General features: G+C 45.5%; 1 protein-coding gene across 4 annotated transcripts in view; it reads right to left on the bottom strand.

The window, feature by feature from the left end:
• The window catches only part of FRMPD1 (FERM and PDZ domain containing 1), a 145,629-nt gene that overhangs the window by 50,884 nt on the left and 82,637 nt on the right, over positions 1 to 12,108 (bottom strand). For all 4 annotated transcript variants that reach the window (XM_084778083.1, XM_084778082.1, XM_084778085.1 and 1 more), the window contains exon 2: positions 11,843 to 11,947. In XM_084778083.1, the coding sequence (XP_084634209.1) occupies positions 11,843 to 11,943 (101 nt within the window). In that variant the 5' untranslated portion in view covers positions 11,944 to 11,947. The remainder of the gene's footprint in view (positions 1 to 11,842; positions 11,948 to 12,108) is intronic.

Raw genomic sequence — 12,108 nt, 5'->3', positions numbered from 1 at the left:
CCACCAACTACATAATCCAGGAGAGCTGGCCCTCAGGCTTCCAGACAATTCTCCTGTCTCCGGATGACAGGTGTGTGTCACTGCATTTGGCTTTTCTGAGGGTTCCCAGGTTGTGAGGTGTGTGTGGCAGGCACATCCACTACTCCTAATTTCAAGGCAACCTCCTATCAATAATGGCCAGTGCAAATTCTGCCGTCCTTCCTAGTCTGTAGTTTGCACTTTGAGAGCTGAGCCTTTCTTAATCTATGTGAGACACTCAGGGCCAGCTGTCTGGAGATCAAAAGGAAAAACATACACTCTAACCACAGAGTTTCAATAGAATCCATTTTGATGCTTTCCAAGTGAGTGGGCCTCAGTTGTCTGACGTACTGGTTAACAATGGTAGACAAACAAGGCCCCACTGTGTTCACTAATCCCCGGAGAGCGTCAGAGACTTTGGCTCCAAGTCTGGAGCTGATGTTTTTCCCCCAAAGGCCACGTCTAGCTTTTGCTTGGAGAGGGATTATCCAAGTACACGACCAGACTGGCCGCAAAGAACAGTTAATATTTGACACTGGCCTGAAAGAAATGGTTTCTACAATGAAATGGCCTCCTCTGAGACATCTTTTAAACCAAGTGGTGATCCCAAAACATCTGTCCACCACGATGGCAAGGCCATCTCCAACTGTAAATCTGAGGTCATTTCTGTGAGCTCACACCCAAGGAACAGAAGGCTCATCATCACGCTAATGAAATTCCCACCAGATAACTGGATTTATCCCTAAGGTAGAAGCAGAGAAAATGTGATCAATTCATCACAGTTTGTAGGGGCCAAAGCTAAACTTTATGGGTCATAAGTTCATGCTGAGCTGATGGATAAGGCTGAAAAGGAAAAAAAAATGCCAGGTGGAAATACATTACGCTTCAAATGTCCTCAGGCCTTTTCTGTTCTCTGCTCCCCTGGGAAGTGTGTCTTACCTCCCTGCAGAATCGCTCCCTCAGTTCAGCAGCTTGCGGGGAAGCAGTTTAAATCTATGTTTAAACACCTAATACTGTTTGTCTTGAGTGATTTTAAAAGCTGAATCTGGTATAAATCAGATTTTGAAATTTCAAATGGATTCAGAAAAAGCTGGAATAAAGGCAAGTCTGTGCCACAGAGGGAGGGAGGGAGGGAACGAGCTCGTCACCATGGTTGGAGGACTATTCTTGGGCCTGACAGTATCTAGGGGGGCAGTTAATGCAGCTATTGTGAGTACAGCACCCCCACAGTTGAGGGGATGGAGCGCAGGGTCCTGCACACACTGGGAAAGTGATCTATTACTCTATTACACCCTCAGGACTGTTGCTACTTTAAATATGTGACTCAGAGGTAGACATGGTGGTATAAGCGTGCAATCCCAACACTTGGCAGGCTGGGGCAGAAGATCCCAAGTTCTCAGCCAGCCTGGACCACACAGTTTGTTCACAGCGAGCCTGAGAACTTGTCTCAAACACTCCAAGCAGAGGCTTTGGGCAACGGTGTAGATAAAATGTAATTTGTAGATTTAATTCAGGAGCCTTCCAGACTGTTCTAAAATCTTTCAACTTTTGCTCACAGGTCAACAAGAAAAAAAAAAAAATCTGGCACCTGAAAGGATATTCATTATTAAGAAGACTAAAAAGGAGAAACAAAGCCACCCCTACTTTATGATACATAGGCTATTTATAGCGGGGATGAGCAAATAAGACTAGGAAGTGTGTAAAATCAGTAGGAGGGGCTTGTACACTAAGACGCTGTGTGTATATGTGAGTGTGCATATGCGCAGTACATCCAGTTCTAAGAGTGCAGCTAGGTTGAAATAAATCTTTTTTGAGCTTAAAGATAGAACTAATTTTGCTGTGTAGCACTCCCATCTCTAAAGATCAGAATATTCAGTCAATTTCATGCTTGTTTTAATAACCAGCTGAAATTATTCTGTAAGGCGGAAACGGCAAGAGAGCAGAAAAGCACTGAAAATGAAGTCTAAGAAAAGCCTAGTTGAGCAGGAAATGAGATGCATGACACAATTACTACAGGGAATTTTAACACAGCTGTACAAAGCAGACACTAAGATCCACGGCCTAGAAACGATCCCATCTCCCACTTCAGGAGCAAGAGTCCTGCCCACTAAGGAGGGAGAGACACAAAGATGGTGGCTCACAGCTGCTTTCTATCTTGGGAAGAGAAAAATCAACCTATATTTTTATTTCCTAGATTATATTAAAATAAATTCCACACGGAAGAACTAAATATAGAATATCTTCTTGTTGTTGTTTTGTTTGTTTGTTTGTTTTTTTCAAGACAGGATTTCTCTGTGTAACAGCCCTGGGCTGTCCTGGACTCACTTTGTAGACCAGGCTGGCCTTGAACTCACAGCGATCCGCCTGCCTCTGCCTCCTCCAGTGCTGGGATTAAAGGCGTGTGCCACCACGCCCGGCCAAAATACAGAATATTTTAAACTATACTGGATTAAGAATGAAAACTTTCATTAGGTCAAGATTTAACATTTTATGTATTAGTTTGGGAGGCCAGAATTTGATGTTGGATGCATTCTTGGGGCACATTTATGGGGCATCAAGATACCCATATACATCATGTGATGTTCCAATCAAGGTACTTTATCATTTCTTCTCCATGAGAATATTCAAAATCTCTTTGTTTCCTTTTTTGGGGACAGAGTCTTTTTAGATTGGGATATTTCTGTGAACCTAGAGTTCACCAAGGGGGTGAGCCAGCCAGTCAGTGAGCCCCAGGGCCTCCGCTGCTGGTGTCACGCTCGTGTCCTGCCGCTCCAGTTCTTGCCTGGGTGCTGGGGACTTGGACTGTGGTCCTTACACTTGTTCCGCAAGCACTTTACTGACTAAGCAATTCCTCCCTCTAGCCCCAGCTCAAGGTTATTTTTAATTTAGAAGCAGTAAGGAAACTCATTAAGAAAAAGAAGTGTATTTAACTATATAAAAATAGTAACTTTTGTTGGAAAAAAAAAAAGGACAAGTGGAATGTCAGCTTCTAGCCCGTAGTCCTTCTGTACTCACTTCTATATATATATATATATATATATATATATATATATATATATATATATATATATATATATATATATATATATATATATATTAAAGGCCTGGGGGGCTAGAGAGATGGCTCAGCAGTTAAGAGCACTGACCGGTTTTTCACAGGTCCTGAGTTCAATTCCCAGCAACCACATGGTGGCTCACAACAATCTATAATGTGATCTAATGCCCTCTACTGGCCCGCAGGTGTATGTGCAAGAAGAGCACTGTATATGTAACAAATAAATAAATCTTAAAACAAACAAACAAACAAACAAAAACAGGCCTGGGCAGTGGCAGCACGTGCCTTTAATCCCAGCACTTGAGATGCAGAGGCCAGCCTGGTCTACAGAGTGAATTCTAGGATGTCCAAGGCTACACAGAGAAACCCTGTCTCAAAAAACCAAAATCCAGCCAACCAACCAACCAAAACAATAATTCGTGGGAGGCAGAGACAGACGGATCGAGTTCCACATCATCCAAGGCTACATAGTGAAACTTTGTCTCAAACCAAGCAAACAAACAAGCCAAAAGAAATATGCCAATTTAATTGTAAGGAAAGCAACAAGTTAAGGTTTTTACATTGCGGTTTCATGATGGCACAGCTCTTTCTAAGAAGTCTGTACTGAACAGTGATCATGCATGGCAGTTCCGAGGCTCAGACCTAGGGCCTCGCACTCCCAACACATACGCTCTACTGTATGCCACAACCCCAGTCCTGCATCATGCCACTTACGTCTGCTATGGTGGTGAACACCTTTAACCTCACCACAGGAGGCAGAAGCAGGCGGATCTCTACTGAGTTCAAAACCAGCCTGGTCTACACAGTGAGCTCTAGGCCAGTGAAGACTACATAGTGAGACCCTTTTTATTATTATGGTAAAGTACCAGGACCAACCCAAAGCAGCTTGGGGAGTAAAGGGTTTATATTTCAGCTTAGTTTCACATCGTGTGGTCCGTCATCCAAGGAAGTCCGGGTGGAAACTAAGGACAAGAACCTAGAGGCAGGAACTGAAGGAAAAGACTATGGTGGAGCCAGGCGTGGCCTCAAACTCACATCGATCTGCCTGCTTCTGCCTTCTTGAGTGCTGGGATTAAAGGCGGGAGTCACCACGCCCGGCCCTTAGGGAGTTCTTTTTTTTTTTAAATTGTTTTCATTATTTTTAAACTATGCGTATACATGTGGGCATGCGTGACTGAGCACAGGAACCCGCAGAGCCCAGAAGAGGGCCCCTTATCTCCCAGAGCTGGAGTTAACAGGTGGCAGTGACAGGTGCTGGAAACTGTCCCCCTGCAGGAGCCATTTAAGCTCGTAGCCTCTGAGCTCCAGCCCTATGGGTTCGTTATTTCTAAGAGAACTGATACTGAACACAGTATTGTCATGGTGGGCTATGACGTCAAGGGATCAGGATTAGTGTATTTGCATAGCCTCCCACTCCTGGAGTTGCAGGCACCGCTAGGCTTCCCTCAGCCTAGGTACATGCATTCAGATTTATACTACAGTCTGAATTTGACAAATGCCGGTAACAATAGCACATGGTGAGGATTCATTTAAAACTTAGGAAATCCATGTAGCTTTGAGAGTTGACACTCCCCGCAATAAGACACTGGTTGAAGGCACATTACGCTGACTAACGTCACATCAGGTGCCTGCCTAAAGCTATCCATTGTTTCATAGGCTTGGAAATGGACAGTTACTTTGAGCTGATTCATGGAGAAATAGCAATTATAAGTAAAAGTAAATACAAGACTGGAATCATTGCCAAGTCTTTGACAATCTGAAAAAATCAGAAAATGCATGCAAAATGGTGTGACTGCAGATAATTGCTTCCTGGACCAGAGAAAATTCTTCAAGGAATCTCTTTCACCCTGGCCACCAGGAAACCCAGAGATAACGTGAGTGTTCAGACGCTAAGTCCTGGCCTTGATTTGTAATGTATTTTTAACATCCCTATTCCTTATCTCAATTTTTCTAGTGTTTTCTAGTGTATGCTATCAAAGTGCTCTCTTGGAAGAAGGAGGGATGAAAAAAAAATTTTAAATGGCTTATTGGTTAAGAGCGCTGTCTGCTTTTTCAAAGGACCCACGTTCCATTCCCAGCACCACATGGCAGCTCCAACCATCTATAATTCCAGTTCTGAGGGATCCAACGCCCTCTCTGGCCTCTGCAGGCACCAGACATGCACATGCTGTGCCACATACATGCAGGCAAAACACTCATACATATCAAATAAAAGCTAAAAAATAAGAGTTTTTAATTCATTATGAGTCTCTTTCTCTCTCTCTCTCTCTCTCTCTCTCTCTCTCTCTCTCTCTCTCTCTCTCTCTCTCTCTCTCTCTGTGTGTGTGTGTGTGTGTGTACTAGGCTGCACATGTAGGGACCAAAAGGCAGCTCTCAGTAGTCAGTGCTCCCCTTGCAAATTCATAAGGGTTCTAGGGATGGAAATCAGGTTTCCAGGCTTGTTGTGGCAAAACCACTAAACCATCTTACAAGTTTGGAAAATTTAAATACATGCTAGGCGGTGGCGGTACATGCCTTTAATCCCAGAACTCAGGAGGCAGAGGCAAGTGGATCTCTGTGGGCTTGAAGCCAGCCTGGTCTACAGAGCTAGTTCCAGGCCAGTCAGGGCTACAAAAGAAACCCTGTCTCAAAAACAGAAAGAAAAAATTTTCTTAAATGTACTTAAACTAGGTATGGTGACACATGACTTTAATCACAGCATTCAAGAGGCAGAGGCAGGTGAGCCTCTGTAAATTCAAAGCCAGTCTGGTCTACATAGTAAGCTCCAGGCCAGCCAAAACTACAGAGCAAAAGACTCTTTCTCAAAATAAATTAATTAAATTAAAAAATTTAAATGTAAACACACAATACATATATGTCCCTTACTGTGAAAGCTCTTTAGCAATGAAGATTTATGGAGCATGTATTATACAGTACACACTGTGCTGTGGCTGAGGTTAACTCTGTAAAACAAGATACTTGGTCCTGGCCTCATACATGAAAGGAGGGGTGGGGAAGGCAGACCGTAAGATAAACAGGTGGGGAGCGTAGCAATCAACAAGTGCAGAAAGGTCTGTGTCACCCTAAGTGTGGTGAGGGGGAAAAGCAATGGAAGCAGGTGGCTCTCACCTTAGGTGGAGCTTTCTAGCATTCCAGAACAGCCACACAGGGTAGAGAATTAACTGGAGTGGAGAAAGGAAAAATGGCTATCGTGTCCCCTAGGGGCAGAGAAGCAGCCAGATCTGAGGTATGACTGAAGGAAAGCTGGCAGAAAGTGAGGATGGACTGGATGCAGGGGATGCAGGAAGATGTGGAGGCAGACAGTACCACCGGCTTTTCTCCTGAGTGGTGCAGGGTTAGAGGTTAGAAGCAGTCTGGATGAGGCTACATGTGATCCATCCCAGAAACAGAGACATGGAAACGGTGTCTTCCATGGCTGAGGACGGGGCCTCTCTTCCCCTTCTTTTTAACTTTCCCTCAATAAAGAGATGAGAGACGGAGAGAGGCAGAGACAGATGGGCTTTCTAGATGCACAGACAGATGTTCAATATCATTTTGTCTAATTGCGACAACGCAGATCAAAACCACAAGACAAAACTGGCTATGGTGGCTGAGAAGGTTGATTCCAGTTGTCGACTCAGCATGGCAGGGCATCCCCTAGAAAGGGGACCTCACAGTGGGATGGCCAGGTTAGGCTGGCCCTGAGTGTGCCTGCGAGCGAGGGCTTTCTGGCTTTGTTTGTTTTGCTTTTCAGGCACTGTTTCATCCCTGGCTGGCCTGTCGACTAGTGTGGCCTTGAAGAGCTTCTCTCGCCTCTGCCTTCTGACTACTGGCATCAAAGTTATGGGACATCATACCTGTTGGGGGAGGGGGATTGTCTTAATCGGGTTAACTGAGGTGACATCGTTTCATAGGCTGGCTCCTGCACTGGATGAAAAGGTGAGAGGAAGCTAGCACCCACCGCCCTTCTCCACCTGAGGAAGTAATGCGACTGGCTCCTTCAAGTTCCTGCTGCCTCCTCCATTGCTGTGCCTGAACTGCGAGCTAAAATAACACCTTCTCCCCCTTTAGGTGTTTTTTTCTGGGTATATTATTTTTATCATAGCAACAAAAGCAGAACTAAGGCAGGCAGAGGCCTACATGCCTGTAATTGCAGAACTCAAGACGCAGACTTAGGAAGGTGAGAAATTCAAGGCCATCTAGGCTCCAAGAGCCCGAGTGAGCACAGGTTAGCCCAAGGCTATGGGCCACATGAAGCCCTGTCTGAAAACACAAGCAACCAAAACCAACAACAAATTAAAGAAGTAAAGGAACATGAAAGATAACTTCACACTTGCTAAGGCCACAATCAAAAGGATAAATAAATCATAAATATTGGCAAAGAACTAAAACCCTCACACCCACAGGAGCAGAAACGTAACCAGTACAGTTACCTTAGACAACAGCCTAGCAGTTCTTCCAAAGATAAAACAGAATAATCACATGACCTGGCTATTTCCCTTCTACATACAGAAGAATTAAAACAAAACAACCTTTATGCAAAGCTTCCCATAACTCATAACAGTCACAAAATGAAAACCACCCATATCATGCTACGTCAGCTGATGAGAAGACAAAATATTCAATAGTGGGAGTGTACTTGAAGATGAAAGGGTAGGACATATATTGATTCATGCTGTCACGCCAGATTTGAACATACTATGTTAAGTGGAAAAAGCCATTCACAATGTTCCTCAAGTGAAAAGTTCCATTATGTGAAATATCCAAACAAGCACATCTATAGAGGTAGGAGGCAGCTGGGACTAGTGAGGAGCAGCTGGGACTAGTGAGGAGCAGCTGGGATAGTGAGGAGCAGCTGGGATAGTGAGGAGCAGCTGGGAAAGGAATGCTAGGGGGATTAGAATTCCTTCTTAGAGTATTTCCAGCATCCTGAAATGGTATTATAGAGACAGTTGCACATTTCCGGGTATGTGCAAATACATACTGAAGATTATTGAATTGTCTGCTTTGAATGGTGGAGTTTCATAGTGAGTGATATACAACTGGAGAGGGATATGGGGAGAGAACTTTCTAGAGGTTGGTTGCCTTTTATGTGCAATTATGAAAGTCGGATGTTTGAGTTCCGAATGAAACAGTCCGGCAACACCAAGTCAAATGGGTCTCTCTCTCTCTCTCTTCTGCAGGAATTTTCAGCCTTTAATTGATATCACACGCTTGATGTACACAATGAATGAACAAGGTAGGCAGGAAGGGGCGTGTCTTCGTCAGGCTTTCTACTGCTGGGATGAAACACCATGGCCAAAAGCAAATTGGGAAGGAAAGGGTTTTTTTTTTGGCTTACACTTCCAGATCTTAGTCCATCACTGTAAGAAGTCAGGACAGGAACTCAAGCAGGGCAGGAACCTGGAGGCAGGAGCTGATGCAGAGGCCATGGACGGGTGCTGCTTACTTGGTTACTTGCTTACTGGCTTGCTCAGCCTGTTTCCTTTCTTCTAATTAAACTCCCTGTGCGTTGGTATTTTGACTGTATGTATGCCTTCATGAGAGTGTTGGGTCCCCTGGAACTGTAGTTATAGACAGTTGTGAGCTGCCATGTGGGTGCTGGGAATTGAACTAGGGCCCTCTGGAAAAGCAACCAGTGTTCTTAACCACTAAGCCATCTCTCCAGCCCCTCAGCCTGTTTTCTTTTTATTTTTTTAAATTAAAAAAATTTTTATTAATTTATTCAGATTACAACTCAATTGTTATCCTGTTTTCTTATAGAACCCAGGACCACCAGCCCAGCCCCAGCCAGAACCCAGGAACCACCCACAATGAGCTGGATCCTCCATCAATCACTAATTAAGAAAATGCCCTACACACTTGCCTATAGCCCCATCTTATGGAGGCATCTTCTCGAGGCTGCATCCTCCCTGATGACTTTAGCTTGTGTCAAGTTGACATTAAACTAGCCAGCACATTGTGGGATACAGGAAGCAAGCATCTCCCCACAGAACTGCTTTCAGTGGGGCGGCATCAGACAGGATTTAGAATCACAACCTGGCCTGGGAACAATTCTCCCATTCATTAGCTGAGCACTCTCTGGCTACCTGCAATGCTCTGGTGACTCAGTCACCTCTAGGCTACAGACATGGGGCTTGCAATTTTCCTGGCCTCACCCGAGGCTAAGGCAGAAGAAAGGAATGTGCCTAGTGAGTTCCACACACCGAGAGGAGCACAATGTCCACGCTACAGTTTATCTATGGGGCCCATTGAGACGGTCATTCTCACCAAGGACTGGGTACCGTTTCACAGAAGGTCCAGCACTTTGGCCAAGCCCTCCTGTGGAAGGGCTCTGGACACATGGGGATGGAGGGGAGGGACTGAGCAGAGGGATCCAGGTTGGTAGAAGGGAGGGGGGTGGTTGTAATAGGGGAACAACAGACGAGTCTTTCCTTCGAGCATCTCCTGCGTGAGGCAGAGGAGTAAGATAAAGAGCTGAAAGGACTGTGGGTACATCAACAGAGAACCTTGTGAAAAGAACCCAAAACATGTTTAAATTTCATCCTATAAGAAGCAGGCAATGCTAGGTGTGATTGTGCATGCTTTTAGAAGCAGGCAGGTCTCTGGGAGTTCAAGGTCAGCCTGGTCTACATAGTGAGGTTCTATCTCAAAAAAGAATAAGGAAAGGAAGGAAGGGAGGGAGGGTGAGGTGGCTCAGGAGGTAAAGGCACCTACCACCGAACCTGAGGACCTGAGTTTGATACTCAGGATTCACACATGCGCATGCACACACACACACACACACACACACACACACACACACACACACACACACACACACGTAAATGGGCAATCTGACAGGCACATCATGTCTGGTTTGCAGGGGAACAACAATGGTGCCTTCCCCACATGGGGGCTATGACCTCCCTAGCCAGACGCTTTTGACCAGGCTCACAGCAGCAGGCGTGAATTCTGCCCTATGAGGAGAGCATCAATTCCAACCTGATACGGAAGCTGCAGCTGCCTTAGCAGTAGGGGTGACTCACGGGGTCTTCCTGAGGGATTATATGCAGTTAAAGGTTGGTGGATGGGGAGTAGCCATTGGGAAGGGACCCGTGCTCCTGTGAGCAACCCTAATGAAACACAATGGGACGCACAGACACATAAATAAAAATAAAAAATGAACCTTAAAAAAAGGTGAGTTGCTGGGCGTAGTGGCGCACGCCTTTAATCCCAGCACTCGGGAGGCAGAGGCAGGTGGATCACTGTGAGTTCGAGGCCAGCCTGGTCTACAGTGTGAGTACAGGACAGCCAAGGTTACACAGAGAAACCCTGTCACGAAAACAAGAAAAAACAAAAACAAAACAAAAAAAGGTGAGTAGATGTGGCTATATGTGGGAAGAGGAAGGAGATCATGGGAAAGGAGAAAAGAGGGGAAAGGGTGTGGGACACAGTCAAAGGCATTATGTGCACATATGAAAACACATCATGAGACTCAGTTATGTATAATGAATATACATTAATAAAAGCTGTCCTTTTATATAAAAACCTCACTGTATATAAGTAGAAAAAGATGGCCTTGAACTCACAGAGATCTGCCTGTTTCTGCCTCCTGAGTACTGAGATTAAAAGCATGTGCCATCACAGTTAGGTTTCGTGTGTGTGTGTGTGTGTGTGTATGTGTGTGTGTGTGAATATGTAAATATATAACACATTTTTTGACAAGCTATAAAGTATGGGCTGCAGAGGTGGCTCGGTGGTTAAGGGCACCAGCTGCTCTTCCTGGGTTTGTTTCATTCCTAACACCAACATGGTGGCTGACAACCTTCTGTGCCTCCAGTTCAAAGCCTCTTTCTGGCCTCTGAGGGAAGTGCATGCACACGGTACAGACATACATACAGGCAAAACAGCCACACATTTTTGACATGGAGGCCATCAAAGGTCTTTGAGTGGGGGTGAGAGTGGTCTTAAATAAGCTACTCTGAAGTCACCGTCTGAGCCTCGTGTGTCACCTGTAAAATGGGGCTGATTCCTTGGGCCTCATCACACCTGAGGCTCGGAGAAGCTGAGCTCAGGCCATGCAGCCTGCAGCAAGTTTGTAATCCGTGGCAGCAGAACAGCTGTCCCAGCTCCTCCAGGGGGACATGTCTCAGTGACACCTGGCACTTGCCACTTCAACTCCATGGCAGGACCAGATGGTAAATCCCAGATAAAAACAAAAGCTTTGAAATTTTATTTTAAAGTTCCTTTGTAGCAGCCGGATCAGATGTGAACTTGATGTCATCTTACTTTGTTTAGAAAGAAACTGGAACCATGGGAAAGAAACAGCTGCCGGAAACAGGGACATGGAAATATAAACTCTTTAATTAAGTGTCCAGAAAGTACATAGGACCTGTGTATAAGTATATAAGTATATATATGCGTGAGGATGTGTATATGTGAGCCTGCCTCTGTGTGTGTGTGTGTGTGTGTGTGTGTGAGAGAGAGAGAGAGAGAGAGAGAGAGAGAGAGAGAGAGAGAGAGAGAGAGAGAGAGACAGAGAGAGAGACAGAGACAGAGAGAGAGACAGAGACAGAGAGAGAGACAGAGAGAGAGTCTGGGGTGAGTGTGACTGTATATGTGGGTGCATGTTGAGGGAAGGCAAAGTCTAAGGGAAGGCACGCCACTCTAACTGCTGGCCCAGTTACTTGTCCTATCTCTCTGCAAGCCAGGGACAGCAAGCCCCAGATCCCTGCACAACAGGCACTGCCTCCCACAGGGACACCAAACCTCTACAGATGGGTCCCTCTGCCAGCCCAGAAGCCTTACCGGGCTGAGCTGTCCCGTGAGCGCCGAAGCCATCTTGCCACCATTTGTTCTATTCTGCGCGCTTTCCGAGTCTGGGATAAACTGCCCTCCAGCTCTTCCATTTACCTAAATGGTACGGATGAAAGAAGAATCTGTGATGAGGACTCTGCCACGCCCACGTGATGCCTTCCATGCCGGCCCATCTGAAGACCCACTGAGCAAATAACTAGTCCCTCCCACCCCCTTCTTGCTGAGTTCTTTACAGTCCGCAGAACAAACACCTTAGC

This window comes from Acomys minous (assembly GCF_964271855.1).
Source record: "Acomys minous genome assembly, chromosome: 1".
In the NCBI taxonomy this organism is placed as follows: domain Eukaryota; kingdom Metazoa; phylum Chordata; class Mammalia; order Rodentia; family Muridae; genus Acomys; species Acomys minous.
Note: the sequence above shows the minus strand (reverse complement) of the source record. Positions and strands in the feature narration are given on the sequence as shown.